Here is a 16267-nt window from a genome sequence, read left to right as displayed (position 1 = left end):
CAGGTTCAGTATCTTCCTAGACTTCAACAACTCAGCTATACAAGAGTTAGTCTGTGAAAAGGTCTACGGTATGTGGCCTAAATCCACATGGTGTGGAATAACACTTTGTAACAGAGATAACCATTAAAATCATTTACAGACCAATAAGTTCTTAATCTTTATCAGCCTAACCATTCTGAGATCAGAATTCATGTAAAAACAATAACCACCAACATGACCTAGGAATTATCTGTGCCAAGCTGCATCACTATTAAATGAGCAAATGAAGAACTAGTCATGAGTGGCACATGCTGTACATACATACATACATACATACATACATACATACATACAAAGAGTCATCTCCATTATTCCTTCTTTCAGGAGATGTTCATTCTCAGTCAGGAATAACATTAGCCTCTTGACATGCTTTCATAAATCATAAGAAACTGTGCCACTATCAAATCCCAGTACAGCACAGATATAAACTGACCAGCCGGCAAACAGTGTCTTGTCCAGTGTTGATTTGGTCCATCTGTGGGTTACATCCGTCATGATCCACTTGCAACCAAGAGCTGTGTATACTGTTGGGCTTTATGGACACGTTGGTCAATGCATTGAGGGACAAGCCGGTTTCACAGACACCCACTATGATGACTCGAACTAACTGAGATTTTTCTGTATTTCCACAAAGCTTGAATAGGTCTAGTGGGTCACACGACACGTTACAGGGGATTTTCAAATTTTACTTACATTATACATTGTGCCTCATTCCATCAATGAATTGTGGTGGAAGACATCAAATGAAGTTCAAACTCAGTTTGGTTATCGCATTACAATGGAAGTCCTGTTTTTCAAAAGTTTTCAAACCCACCACTTTTTAAATTATCAAAAATTTGATGTCTTCGGCTGCCAACTATGAATTAGTTTCAGATCTCTGAAGAGCACAAAATAATGCAGCAATACATTTAGCAAAATACACCAAATTGAAATTCAATCGGTGGTATGTTAGATCTATGTTAAATGGGTGCATACAGAGGCTATTTAGAGAATTCTGCATATGTCATCAACAAAGAATGCAGTATTGGAATGATGTGTGTCAAAGAAACAAAGTCTTTTTGTCTTGTTTTCTGCTGACACATTGGCTGGTGCTTAGTGGCATTAGGTGACTTCCAAAACTACAGCATAGTCACCCACATTGAAATAGACAATGTCTACAACTAAATGGGCTTTTAAATGCTCCAAACAAACACTGTATTAATTTTCTTTACTGCATCAGATTATTTACATTCCCACAATGTGTGTGAAAGTTGCTTTAAATATTTTTTTCTTTATCTTTTCTATTGTGGAGGAAGAGAAAGATTATATTATTTTGTTATAAAGAAGAGTGAAAACTAAAGTGAATCAAACTTAGAATGCAGTGCATAAACTAACCACCTCAGGTAGTGTTGAGAGCTTGCTGTAGATTACCTTATTAACCTTGTTCTTGTTGGCTCAGCACTAATAATTGGCAGCTTGCAATCAATTCAAACTAAAGCTGCAATTAGCTTTCTTAAGCAGGAAAGTCTTAGTGTGGTCGTGGTGTTAAGAAGCAAGAAAAGAAAGCGAAATTTAACTGAAGTAGTCACAGGATTTTAGATACACCGGTTCAGTTAATTGTTTCAGTTCATATTTTAAAACACCCAGGGGAACTTCCTTACTCTCAGGGGGCTTGCCAGTTAACTGTTCCTGTTTTTAAAGACACTGCCGAGATGTCAGATGTTCTGAACACTGTTGATATCATATAAGAGGAAGGGTTCATATTTAAAGTGATGTATCTATTGTACCACATGATAAATGTCGTTCATGTGGTTAAAGAGTAATTAATATAGCGTTATACGTCCCCACGTGTTGCTACAACTGTTTAGATAAGTTACCTGTAATTTTTCTTTTTATTGTTAACACATTTTGAAAAGAGCTTTGAAACAGACTTTAAAGTTATAAGTGTAAAAAGTTGTCAGGAAGTTAAAAATGAAAATAAATATTAGAGGTACGTTATTTAATCAGTTGTAGCAATACATGGGGACGTGTAACACTATTTTTTAGAACCCCACTACTTATTGTTCAAGATACTAGCAAATATACAGAATGCCATTATTATTGAACAAACTGGGAGCAAACCTGAACCCTTAACCACCACCAGCTGCAATTCAGCTGTGAGCCTCTCTCAAGCAGAAACTGCAATACTGGGTCAAATAGCGTGGTGGGTTTCTTATAAGGATTAATATCCTAAGCTAGGTTGAGAACATCAATATCATTTAACTTGTGACTTTGACACAGATTCTAACACAGGGACCCTAAATATACAAACAAACAAAAAAATTAATACATAAAGTTATTGTGTAAATGGTATGCAGTGGAGAGGAACGAGGTGGATTCTAAGAGTTGATCATTAGTGCTCCTGTGTTAAAAGTAATGATGTCTGAAATATTACTATTAAATTATACAAAGAGAAGTGTTTTAAAATAATGCAATTGGAAAGTAGGTAATTTTGCAGTGTTTTATTGTACTTAATGCGAGTCAGAGCAGTAATTAGCAACAACTGTGGCTCTAAATATAAACCTGTGGAATGCATGATAATTAAAACTCATGCTTGTGATCAAAACACTGTCTGCATTCGTCTTCTGACAGATGTGTGACGCAAACTCAAAACAGCTTCACATTTTGGAAAGGCAGCCAAAACAACTGAAAGCTGATTTATGGTTCTGAAATAATAAATTTCATACACCATATAAAATAGTCAAGTGGACAATTGTTTCACTGTTACACAACACCAATGAGGGCACTGGCTAAAAAGTTCTTTCACTAACACTCACACACGCAAACACAAGCAGCTTTCTTAACCAGAACACAGGCGAGGGCATCACCAGTAGCTTGACCATTTGAATCTTGAATCAAGTTGCCATACGACATGGTTATAAAAACGTACCCATAAATACTTTAAATTGATTTACTACTAGAAAGAACCAGGCTCATTGAAATACATCTAATCCCTTCCTAAGGACCTCCAAACTGTGGCCGATATTCCTTTTTATGATAGTTCATGTTCCCAGAGCTGAATGAGTAATAAACAGCTTTACCAACAGACGATCTAGCCCTGGGGACGAGCTGTTCCTTATGACTTGCGTCAACATTAACATACAGAGGATACAGTACGTTTCATTTATTGTTATGGTCGGCAATGCTGTAACACAAAATAATAATAAAAGTTAAATCTTGTCATCAAGTTTCTGAAATATTACAGTGTCTCTGGATTCTCAAAGCACAACTCTAAATATCTTCAAGTTACTGTAAAAGTATGCACAAAACTTCTGAACTAAATAAACAGTTAAGATGGAGGACTGGAAGTCTGTGGTTTTGATTGCTAGCCACAGTTGACCAAGTCTAGACACAAGTGTACTCTAAAGCAGACTGGTAAAGGGCCTGGAGAGCAGGTAACCTACATTATGAAAGAGGAATGCAAGGGCAATGCATTGAATGCCCACAAGGTGAGGAGATCCTTATTGATTTGTCCAACCCCACAAGAGCACAAACACTCTCTCTTACTGGCCTAGACGACATCACTGGGCCAGACAGATCAGAGTATTCCAGTTGCTCCTGCTAATGACAGGCTGGGCATCGCCACAGAGAAAGACACATAATGTGCGAGAGGAAGATGACTGTACAATATTGAAAGTATTGGGGACATTCAAGTCTTACTTCATCACAGGAGGGGAGAGATGGTGAATTCACCATTTCTTGCCATCACTTATTATTCTATTTTTTTTTTTTTAAATGGCCATATATTTGCTCAGAGAAAAGAGAAAAAAAAATGTCCTTGTGGGTGATAACCATCAACCACACGGACGCCATTATGGTTTAATTTATTTGTTGTTCCCCGGGATTGGACTGATGATGTAACAGAAGGAGGTGGGGGGGTCAACTTATGATGATGGTTGCTTAAACGTGGGGGGGGTGGGGGGGTTAATACTGGCCAAAACTATTATTTGACAAACATTTCAAATAAGTCTTTCTAAAGTTAGTATTCAAGTGACACTCACCTGCCGGGCTACTCTGCGGGCCTCCCAGTAAGGTTTGGACTCTTCTACAGCTTTTCCAATCTTCTTCACCAGCTCATCAAGCTTGACTGTAGCTTCTACCAACACAGAGCGGAACTTCTGACGGGCTTCCTGCAGAGAATAAGAACAATCAGAAGCCGAAACCAAAACCTGCCAGTGATATATATTTCAATACTTTATAATTTAAGGAAAACTACTATAACAAACTACAACATGAGCCGGACGGATACTAAGGTATTATGCACAGTATTCCAACAAAGATTAGAAGGTGGTTTAAAATTAAATAGCCCACAGCTTTAAGGTTTAAACATGAGGATCTACCCAATTGTCATACCAGACCACAGGCCTTTCTGGAAAACACAACAGGCATTGATTTTTTTGAGAAACAGAGAGAAAACTCCTTGTAACATAAGCAAACAATTTTACTTCCAAGAAAAATAAACAAAACAACAAGACTTGCCAAGTGGATAACTCACTCAGAACAGCAGACCAGCAAAGTAATGTTATAGTTATATACTAGGGGTTATGTATTGCACTAGAGATTTTGTAGGTCTCCATAAACTTTCAGCAAATATACAGGTAACTTACACACGCAAACTCAGAATAAAAATAAACAAATATTAATTTTGGAAATAAAACTGCTTTCGATTTATCAAAAAATCAGCTTATTATGTATCCAAGGTTGTTTATTGTGACGGATAAATGATACAGTTTATTAAGGTTTCAATGTATTATATTGGTTATAAGGATTTTACCAAACCTAAATGTGACCGTCTCTTCCTAAACAAAAAGGCCCCCACTGTGGTCTTAGCTTCAAAGACTTCAAGGTGTAAGCCCAAGCGAGTTTTATTGTTCTGAATAAACAAAAATGGTCTGCTTACAACAATTAGTCTGGAGGATACTTCAAATATCTATTGACATTAACATCAATTTCTAACCTTCGAAAAGCTGTCTGTTTGAGTCAGACACATGTGTGCTCTCAATTCTCTTCAACTTTCTCCATACGCTGGCCCGCTCTTGCCTTTAACATCAGCTTGTACAAACTCAGCTCTGCTGGCTATTCTGCACCTCAACCAGCCACAAGGATGACAGACCATTGAAAGGCCTGACCTTTGAAAGGCCTACCATCTGTAACTAACATTGCAAGCTTCCAGTCTGACATCTGACCTGCTGAAAAAAACCTTCAAGCTTGTGTCCAACTTCCTACAAAAAGAAAGCTTTATGCTTGTATCCTGCTGGACATTTTTACCAACAATCTAACAAGGCCATCACCAAGAATTAATTTATTTGGGGAAATCACATGAAAAATAGGAAACCATCTTTTAAAACCATTGGAAACTAAATCATTCTTTGAACTTTGCAAAATCCTTGGAACCACAAACAACTTTATTATGAGACTCTTAAACCTATTTCTAAATGAAAGTTTGGTAACTATATGACAATTTATTGAATTTTTTGGTGCATAGGACTTTTGTAACATTGAAATAAACAAAAGTAATTTTACTTTAAAACTGAGTTAACTTGTTTTATTTTTGGTTGTTAAAAGCACTGTTAATGGGGAATAGTGTTTAAAATATTAAATTAGCTATATAATACGAACAGAAAAAGGATATATTGAAGATATATATTAATCTTGGTATTTACATTGACTGATAAGAGTTAGATAATATTTCTTTTGAGATGCTATAATCAATTTATATACTAACCTATGTAGTAAATATCCGCTACATCAAATATCGTCATATGAACGACTCTTAATTAAATGTTGCATACCTTGTTCCTATACCATCTCCTGTTCCACATAGATGGGGTAATAATTCAAATGATTTTAAAATGTTGACACTGCTTCATGACAAACATGCAAGGCAATTTGCACGCCAACCTCGGAATACTCCTTTGTCAAGACGTTGAGGTGGTTAGGTGCATTGTGGACTCTGTAGTTTCCTAACAAGCACTTGTATATCAGCGCTGGCACACAAATATGTAAGACAAATATATCTACAGCCAGTCTTTGTGCAACAAAAAGCTAGGTTGTTTAATAATGAACCGAAATGCCATTCAATCAGTATGTGATTGCAACGTAATAGAAAACTACATCAGGAATACAATTATACAAAAACGTGTCTGCTGCTTAATGTTAGTTTATTACTAGTAAATTAAACACAGGTGTTTACAAGTTTAAAGGTGGCAGCCTTAATTATAACCAGGCTTTTAACTCAATCTATATGGCTATGATGGATGTATATTATAAATTATGGGTGTTAGATGCAGTATATTTTCCTTAGTGCTTAAACACTTTTTGTATCATGAAGTTTTTTTTTTTGTTTGTTTGTTTTTTAGAAACACAGGTGTTAACCTAGCAAATGTGATGGTTTTGTGAATATGGCCCCATATGTTGTGTATACATATGTAACAGACTTTTAGTTAGCAAAGACATGGAACTCCAGGTTTGTGTCTGCGGCTGGAGCAAGGCGACAATGGTCAGGGGTTTGAAGATTCATCAAGGGAGAATGCAATGCTTGAGGGAGAAGGGACAAGGGCCTCGCATTGATCACTACTTCTTACAAAGTCAGTCAAGTCAGTCGAATGAAATCCAGCGACAGGAAGCAAACCACAGTTCACAGGATATCAGCACCCCTGTCATAGACGTGAGGAGGACTTGCATGGACACACTTAGTGATGAACCTAATGATCCTTGTGAACCCGGTCAGACAAACCAGCATAAGAGAGAAAAGAACCTCAACGGGCACAAGCCTGGAGTTAAATGGCCAAGAGCTTGTGAGAAAACTGCATGGGACACAGTAAACACAGATCTCTGCTTTGCATTGGAAAGGTTAAGTGGAACAGTTGAAAAGAAGCTGGATAAATTTGGGGACATCATCTACGCATATGGAAGCGAGAGGTTTGGAGTTGAAAAAAGGAAGGAAAAAGTACAAACTATTCCTGGAAAGTCTAGACGGAAGCAGGAGATTGAACGCTTAGTTAGAGAAAGGAGACAGCTGAGGAAGCAATGGAGAAGAGCAGAACAAAGTCAGAAGGAGGGACTCAATCTCTTACAAAGGGTCATAAAAGATAAGCTTGCAACATTGCGCAGAGCTGAGCGCCTACGGAAACGCTACAAAAAGAAGGAGCGTGCGAGAACTCACTTTTATAAAGACCCATTCAAATTTGTAAAGAAGTTATTCACCAATGAGAAGAATGGCACACTAAAAGCATCTAAGTTTGAGCTGGAGAGATATTTGGAGGAAACACATACAGATTCAAAAAGGCAGGAGCCTGGGGGCTCCCGAGTGGCGCATCCAGTAAAAGCACTCGCTAGAGTGCAGGATGCGCTCTATAGCCTGGATGTCGCCGGTTCGAGTCCAGGCTATTCCACAGCCGACCGTGGACGGGAGATCCCAGGGGGCGGCGCTCAATTGGCCGAGTGTCGTCCGGGGGGAGGAAGGGTTAGGTCGGCCAGGGTGTCCTCGGCTCACCATGCACCAGCGACCCTTGTAGTCTGGCCGGGCGCCTGCGGGCTTGCCTGTAAGCTGCCCAGAGCTGCGTTGTCCTCCAACGCTGTAGCTCTGAGGTGGCCGCACGGTGAGTCTGCAGAGTGTAAAGAAGCGGGCGGCTGATGATACACGCTTCGGAGGACAGCGTGTGTTCATCTTCGCCCCTCCCAAGTCAGTTCAGGGGTGGTAGCAGTGAGCTAAGCCTAAAAATAATTGGGCATTTCAAATTGGGGAGAAAATAATAAAAACTAATTGGCAATGACTAAATTTAGAAAAAAAGCAGATGGAGTCTTCATACCTAAAGAAAAAGATTCTACAAGCATCAGTCAGTTTTGCCCTATTTCCCTATTAAAACGTAGAAGGCAAGATTTTCTTCCACATTATTGCTTAGAGATTGTCAACTTACCTATTAAAGAACTGCTTCATTGACACTTCAATACAAAAAGCGGGCATTCCAGGTTTCCCAGGATGCTTAGAACAAATCAATGTGATCTGGCAACAAATTAAATCAGCTAAAAAGAGAGGAAGGAGCTCCATGTGACATTCCTGGATTTTGGCTAATGCATATGGTTCAGTGCCACATGAACTTCTTTGGGCAGCATTTGATTTTTTCAGTGTACCGATGACATAACAAATTTAGTGAAAGCCTACTTTGGAGATTTGAAATTTAGTTTTTCAACTTCAGAATTCAGCACTACATGGCAATGCCTAGAAGTTGGAATAATGGCGGGATGCACCATTTCTCCACTGGCTTTTACCATGGAAATGGAAGTAATCATTAGGGCATCAAAATGGGTAGTAGGAGGAGAGCGCTTGGCTTCTGGAATGCGACTACCACCAATTCGAGCATACATGGATGACATGACAACCATGACTACAACAGTAGCCTGCACTAATCGGTTATTGGGCAAATTAACCAATAACATTGAATGGGCACGAATGCAATTCAAGCCCACTAAATAAAGGAGCATCTCTATAATTAAAAGGTAAAGTAGTAGATAAAACGTTCTTCATTAATGGTGAGGCAATACCGAAAGTGTCTGAGAAGCCAGTGAAAATTCTTGGGAGATGGTACGGACATAGTTTGTGTGGGAGAAGTTAGACAACAAGCAGTGGAAGGGTTGAAGAGCATAGGCAGCAGCGCTTTACCAGGCAAACTAAAACTCTGGTGCTTTCAGTTTGGTCTACTGCCGAGGTTGCTGTGGCCACTGACTGTGTACGAGGTTTCTTTGACAACAGTAGAGAAGCTGGAAGCTTTAATCAGTTCATACATCAGGAAATGGTTGGGAGTTCCACGCTGCCTCAGCAGAGTGGGCCTCTATGGTAAAGGAATACTGCAGCTACCAGTCTCCGCTCTAACCGAGGAGTTTAAGTGCGCCAAGGTCAGACTGGAAAATGACATTAGTAGAGTCACGGGACAAATGCTTAAGGGAGGCAGCACCTGTGTTGAAAAAAAGTGGGCGTCAAAGAAAGCTGTGGAGGATGCAAAGGCTGCCCTTCGAATTGGTGATATCATGGGGCAAGTTCAGCATAGAAGAGGGGGTCGTGGTCTCAATTCAGCTCCTCCTACGTGGCACAAGGCAGCCCCAGCTCAACGGAGGAAGCTGGAAGTCAACGTGGTGCAAAAGCAGGAGGAGAGGATGAGGTGCGTAAAGGCCATTTCCCAGGCCAAGCAGGGAGAATGGATGAGAAGGGAGAGTGTGGAACAACGCAAGATTAGCTGGCAAGACCTATGGTCAATGGAACAGAGCAGGATCAGTTTCCTCATCAGGTCAACATATGATGTTCTCCCATCACCACAGAACCTAAACCTCTGGGTAGGAGAGGATCCCTCATGTCCTTTGAGTTCATCACCTGCAACATTACGGCACATTTTGAAAGGATGTAAGGTGGCTCTTAGCCAAGGATGGTTTACTTGGCGCCATGACCAGGTGCTGCGGTGTTTGGCCTTAGCATTGGAAGACAAGCGTAACATGATCAGTAAGTTGCCTCCAGTTCCATCAAAACATTACACACAAAAGACAACATTCCTCCGCCCAGGAGATCAACCACCAAGAAAAGGTGTTAAAACCAATCCTCGCCCAGGACAACTGGAAGCTGCTAGAGACTGGAAAATGCTGGCAGATGTTGGTCAACGGCTTATTTTTCCACCTGAGATTGCCACCACTAACCTTCGACCAGATATTGTCTTGTGGTCTGGATCAGCATGCCTTGTTCACCTGGTAGAGTTAACAGTGCCATGGGAGGATGCTGTAGATGAGGCGTATGAGAGGAAGAAACTCCTGTATGCTCAACTAGCCGCTAAAGCGGAACAGCGAGGATGGAGAGTCCGGGTTTACCCAGTGGAGGTGGGTTGTCGAGGATTTGTGGCACACTCTACAACCCGGTTTCTCAGAGACGTCGGATTCAGTGGCCAAGAGTTGCGTCTCTCAGTTTAGATCTGAAGCAGCAGTGAGGAGCAGCAACTGGCTGTGGTTGAGGCGGAAAGATTCTGGCTGGGGATCTCAAGCATAATAGAAAGAAAGAAACGCTGATGTACGGGTAAGTAAGCTGGGCTGAGTTGAGTGGGGGACGGAGGGGGGTGATGCTGGGACACCAGAATCACCGTCGAGCCCTCTTGAGGTGTTGTGGGCTAGTCGACGAAACACCGAGGATGGAAGGTGCCCACTTGGAAGACCCCAGAGATGTACCCTACTTCGCTCAATCCAGACGGTTGTCATGCTGATGCGCTGGGGAGACCGCACTGTGGTTGATCCCCAAAGCCAGCATCACAGCCGTTGTGTGTGCTGATGCGCTAGGGAGGCAATAAGCTGATCCCTGGAGCAAGCATTACACTTCAGCCATCAACACCAGACAGAAGGATATCTACATCATTATATGGAAGGAAACGTAAATGGATGGAGACACAGATGGATCACATTAGTTCACTGTAAAGCTACGTCTTAGTTGGTGCTTATCTTGGCGAGAGCCAAGTTCAAATCAGCATGAAGTTTACTCTCGTGTAATTGAAATCAAAATATGCAATATCAACTTGTATTTCACGTGCATGTAGTTGTTAAAAAAAGGCCCGTCCACCAGAAAATCTATAAGAAAATCAACAGTATTTCTGTGGAGATGTTAATGTAATGTTGTTGAAGCTGACACCCTGGGATTCTTCAAGAAGGTGCTTGACGAGATTCTGGGATCAATAAGCTACTAACAACCAAACGAGCAAGAAGGGCCGAATGGTCTCCTCTCGCTTGTAAACATTCTTATGTTCTTATGTACAATTAGGGTATAAAAGACATCTTAACAATCTGCCACCCTGTCTCCTCTTAAAAGTCAACAACAACAGCAACAACAACAAATACAAATTAGTCAATTTAATAAAGTGCATTTCACAGAACAAAGTTAAGGAAACACACATCTTCAGATTAAAAAATTCTTAGAATTACAACAGTATACAGTTCTGAAAGTTGAAGTCTGAAAGGGTGAAGTAAAGTTACTTTTTTTGTTATTATTTAGCATCACCTTTTCATAACTTGATACCATAATTATAGAAATTAAGCAAATTCCTTGGCCAGAACTTAACCACTTCATCAGAATGAACTGTACAGGGGCACTTTGGCTTTTTTTGTTTTACTTTAAAATTGAAGGTGTACATTTATGGAGAAAAAAAAAGTTTTTACACCTCCCAATACAATCCTATCTTTTTGCAGCAGCACACAGGAATATCCCCTAGAAAGTGTCCTAAGGGCATCAGATGATTCTTAATGGTTAGGTTTAGGGTTAGGTTTGGGTTTTAGGGCAGGGGTTGCTTAAGGTTAGGGTTGGGGTTAGGTTAGGGTCAGGGTGTGTTGATTTCGTAGAGTTGCCGAGCTCTGGAAGTGAAAGGTGGGAGTATATGCCATTGAAATCATCTGATGCCCTCAGGACACTTTCTAGGGGATATTCCTTTACACTGCGCTTTTTGCATATGCACTTAGTATAACAACTAGCGTGAAGCAAGTAAATTGCTATTGTTTTGACAAGAGCTTACCAGCTGGACCTCAACTACATAGTTTTCAGAATGCTGCAGAGGCCTAGGATTTCTCTCTGTTACTGTTATTGGGCAGCGCTGTGGTGCAGCCTTTAACGGCTGTAAAAATAGCAGATAGAGGTGAAAGGAGGCAGTTTAAGCACTTGTGTATATTTACAAACAAAAAAACAACAAAAACTGTTCATCAAATAAAGGGTACTGCATCTTTAAATATCTCACAGCTATTTTACAATAAAGCAAGTTCATAAACAAGTGATGCTTGTTAACAGGCATAGCTGTAGAGGCTGGGCTGACAGGTAATTGTCTCTGGGTGTTCTGGAGGTAGTTACCGGCTTTCAGTCAGGGAAATTATAAAGGAGAATTGTAGTCCTTACAATTGGTTTGGTTTGGTCCAACTCACAAGTGGAGAGACTGCTCCTTTTATACACCTGTGGCACAGCTTAATTGATTGTTAATCAATCAATCAAATCGAGTCCCAGCCACAGTCTGCACATGCATTTAGCAGGGATAGTATTAACCCTATCTTTGCCAAACTGGAACAATACATTTTATTCAGGGGCTTGCACCCTATCACAGGTACAAATCAGAACATTTCCTTTGCTAAATTGTAATCTGATTATGCAAACAATTAACACTTACAGCAACCACGCAATTCTGCCATCATTTGTTTAATATTGCCCTGGATTGGGAAACAGTGGAAAATAACTGCCAACAAACCTTGTGAATGAACTCCAGAGTTAAGGATTTCCTGTTAAAATCCAGCAAACGGAAAACACAGCAACTGGTGTGCACACAGAGGATGTACTTGACACACACATCCTCGAGCATGTTAAAAAAATAAAAAACACACCCCAGCCAGGCACTGCTCATTAATGTCTTATTAAATTAATATATTGAAATTGTACAATAAAATAAACTGGTTCCATAGCAACAAAATTTAACTTAACCTCCAAGGAAAAATCTAATATATGAATCATATTTAATCTTCCAAGGACCTAATTTTGAGTAACAAGCTTGGCAACAATAATTCTTTTGATCATGCTAGCCTCACACTTACACAGTAGTGCCTTTACAAAGGAAGCCCCTCCTCCATGTCCATAGTTTTACTGTATAACTAACCAAGTACCGACACAACAGAAAATCCATGAGTCTGCGAAGTCAGTTTTCCTAAACCATTAGGATGGTCATCTTGACAAGCTGACAGGCAGGCCCTCCAGATACTCATAAAAGTCAACCTTATTAAATCAACAACCACCTAGTTATAAGGTTCCCGTCACAGGTCCAAGTTAAAGATAACAAGTAAACATTGTAATCAAAATATTGTTTCACACATATGAAAATTAAACAAAAGCTAAAACATTAGAATATCAAGGCTGTTTACATTAGATTACTTAGCAGCACATGATCCACAGCTTTCAAAATGATCTTTCACAACTCTACAACACCATGATGGGGTATATTTCACCACCTGCTTCTCCCAAAGCTGTATGCCAAGAATGTATAAAAAAGAATTATTGATTTATGCGCCTGATAAATAGTTATTGATTAGAAGTACTCACTGTTTTGTGTGATTTTACTGTTGTTGTTGTTGCAATTGAAATAGGTCAGGCCCCTGCTATTTTTCAAGGTAAAGGTCAAACTACAAAAACTTCACAAAAGGTCAAAAGTTTATTTTAACTGTGACCTTGGCTCAACATTAGCACATTTCAAAAGACCTAGAATCCTTAGAGAACTGAAAAACAAGAATCACAGTGGGCTAGTTTTCTTTTTGACCTAATTAATAGACGACCTCATTGGAAAGGATACTCAATGCTTCAAACAGCTTGACTGGCAGCACAAGTGAGGCACAAGTGAGGCACAAGCCTAAATGTTTTTCTGCTTGACTTAGTTTCCTAGAAGTCAAGTATAAAAACCTTTTGGCTATGAGTGAAGGCATGAAATCTATAAGGAAACTACAGTCTACTTCGATTCTAACCGCCTAACCTCACATTAAACACATCTCAAATTCCTACATTCATATTTTATATAAATCCTGAACATTACTAAACAAGAAGGCAACCAGATCAGTCCATGAAGAATCACAGTTATTCCAATCCGAGAATACAACATACATAATAAAAAGCAGACACATGCTGTCTATTCGATTTATATTTTAAAATCAGTCAATTGCCACCAGTCACTAATATACAAAGCAGCGAGGCAGTGTTAAATTCTATTATACTTACAATCACAAATTATTTTTAATTATCAATTTGATCACTGGTTTAAGATTCACAAAATCATATTAGGCATCAAAAATTGAAAGCCATTAGACAGGTATGAACCTGTTCTGATTTTGAAATCTATTCCATCTGCCTTTCAAATTTAGCATGTGCCCTTCTTATTGATTGAGTGGTGTTGCATATTAAAAATCTTTTTTTTTATTAACCATTCCCTTGCTTTCAGTTGTTCTGGATCACAGATGCAATTAAAAGGGAAGTGTTTCCTCAGCAAAATAAATTCCCACATGCATTCCTCCTTAGATGGCCATACTCTTCATTGATGTGTACTGTACAAACAGGCACACAAACATGTGCCTAGGACTGATATTTACAAAAAGCAACAGAGAAATACAATTACTCCAGTAAATGACTCTACTGTTGTGTTTATCTAGAAATCAGTGGAACTCTTCCAATCCATTCCAGTCCAGGACCTTGTTCCCATCATGCTCTTAATTGCTGAATTGAGCAGACTCTAGAGCTTTGTTCCAAACAGCTCTTCAGTTGTTTAATTTGAACCTTAGGAGTTCGATTATGTAATTAAGGACCTGTTTGGAATAGACTGCATGAGTCCCAAGTGCACTTGTTTTGAACTTGGCATTCAATTGGAATATAGGTTTCAGCATTTGCTATGATGATTTTTTTATGTCCCATAATGTTCAGCTTCAACAGGATTCTGGACTCTTGATCGGAGAGTCGTGGGTTCAATCCCAGGTGGGAGACACTGCTGTTGTACCCTTGAGCAAGGTACTTTACCTAAATTGCTCCAGTAAAAACCCTACTGTATAAATGAGTAATTGTATGTAAAAATAATGTGATATCTTGTAACAATTGCAAGTCACCCTGGATAAGCGTGTCTGCTAAGAAATAAATAATATTAATAAACAAAAAACACACAAATCCAACAGTAATCATTATATATTTTCTAAACATTAAAAAAATAAATATACGCACATATACGCTGCCTTGATCATTTCTGCAAATAACTAGCAGGAAATTAGTTTGCAACACTAGACAATGAGTTCCTCCCCCGCCTCCCCCCCCCCCCCCCCAAAAAAAAATAGGTCAGTCTAGACCATATCTATTGTACCATATTAACTGTAGTGAATATGGTATAATTGCATAGTGTACCTGTGGTAGCCTTCATTTACACTTCTATTAATCTCAGTCCATGTACCTAGACTGTTTAAGGTAAAAAGCTGTGCAAATTAGCCAGCACAAGCTGAAGAGGTGTAATTGCGCTCTCTCTCTCTCTCTCTCTCTCTCTCTCTCTCTCTCTCTCTCTCTCTCTCTCTCTCTCTCTCTCTCTCTCTCTCTCTCTCTCTCTCTCTCTCTCTCTCTCTCTCTCTCTCTCTCTCTCTCTCTCTCTCTCTCTCTCTCTCTCTCTCTCTCTCTCTCTCTCTCTCGTCATGCTGCAGAAGCATACATAAGGAGGCTGTGTGGTCCAGTGCTTAAAGAAAAGGGCTTAGAACCAGGAGGTTCCCGGTTCAAATCCCACCTCAGCCACTGACTCATTGTGTGACCCTGAGCAAGTCACTTAACCTCCTTGTGCTCCGTCTTTCGGGTGAGACGTAATTGTAAGTGATTCTGCAGCTGATGCATAGTTCACACACCCTAGTTTCTGTAAGTCGTGTTGGATAAAGGCGTCTGCTAAATAAACAAATAATGCTGTTTCTGTCAAACGCTTGAATACTCTAGCCACTACCTAAACCATGTAGTATTATACTACACACAGTGAACTATTGGGCTGAGAAGCATACAGTGGTGGTCATTTTCCTAAACGATTAGGGTATCTAGGACATCTTGGAAATCAGTTAGCCAAGCCCCAGGACTCTCTTCAAAGTCAACAACAAGCTATTTGATTTAATAAAGCTCATGTCACAGAACAAAGTTAAAGACAAGAAGTAATTTAAGGATAACCAGTAATAATGAATCCAGGCTGAGAAATCCAACCTACGTCTTCAAAATAAAGAATTCTTAGAATAAACAATGGCTGGTCACTGGGGGAGGGAGACCTATTTAAATGTGTATTTGCTTTTCTGTACACACTTCTGAATTCCTAAGATTGTAAAAAGTCTAAACTGTAAGTGAAGATTTAAATACACATTGCACATTGTGTTCTTTAAGTGTTATCAGTATACTTCAAGACAAACTGACACACTCAGAGATACTGGTGGAGTTAAACCAACAGCGTTTTAGGAAGGAGTAGTTTCATGCTACCATGTGCCTCTAGGATTCTTCAAACATAGACTATGAAGGGGTTAATTAATATTGCGAGAAATATGTTTCAAAAGAAAGAAGTTGGGATGAACCCTTACTTCTTCTGCTTCATATACAGGGATTTCAAATTAAAGATAGGGAAGACGAAGCCATTTCCTACATTGTTGAGAACAGCTATGTTCCACTGTCTATCAGTATCCC

General features: G+C 39.6%; 1 protein-coding gene across 2 annotated transcripts in view; it reads right to left on the bottom strand.

Moving 5' to 3' along the window:
- Nucleotides 1-16267, bottom strand: part of LOC117435720 (SH3 domain-binding protein 5-like) — a 52126-nt gene that overhangs the window by 27352 nt on the left and 8507 nt on the right. For both annotated transcript variants that reach the window (XM_059013005.1, XM_059013004.1), the window contains one exon: nucleotides 4059-4187. In XM_059013005.1, the coding sequence (XP_058868988.1) occupies nucleotides 4059-4187 (129 nt within the window). The remainder of the gene's footprint in view (nucleotides 1-4058; nucleotides 4188-16267) is intronic.

The sequence above is a fragment of the Acipenser ruthenus genome, chromosome 3 (assembly GCF_902713425.1).
Source record: "Acipenser ruthenus chromosome 3, fAciRut3.2 maternal haplotype, whole genome shotgun sequence".
NCBI classification, from domain to species: Eukaryota; Metazoa; Chordata; class Actinopteri; order Acipenseriformes; family Acipenseridae; genus Acipenser; species Acipenser ruthenus.
Note: the sequence above shows the minus strand (reverse complement) of the source record. Positions and strands in the feature narration are given on the sequence as shown.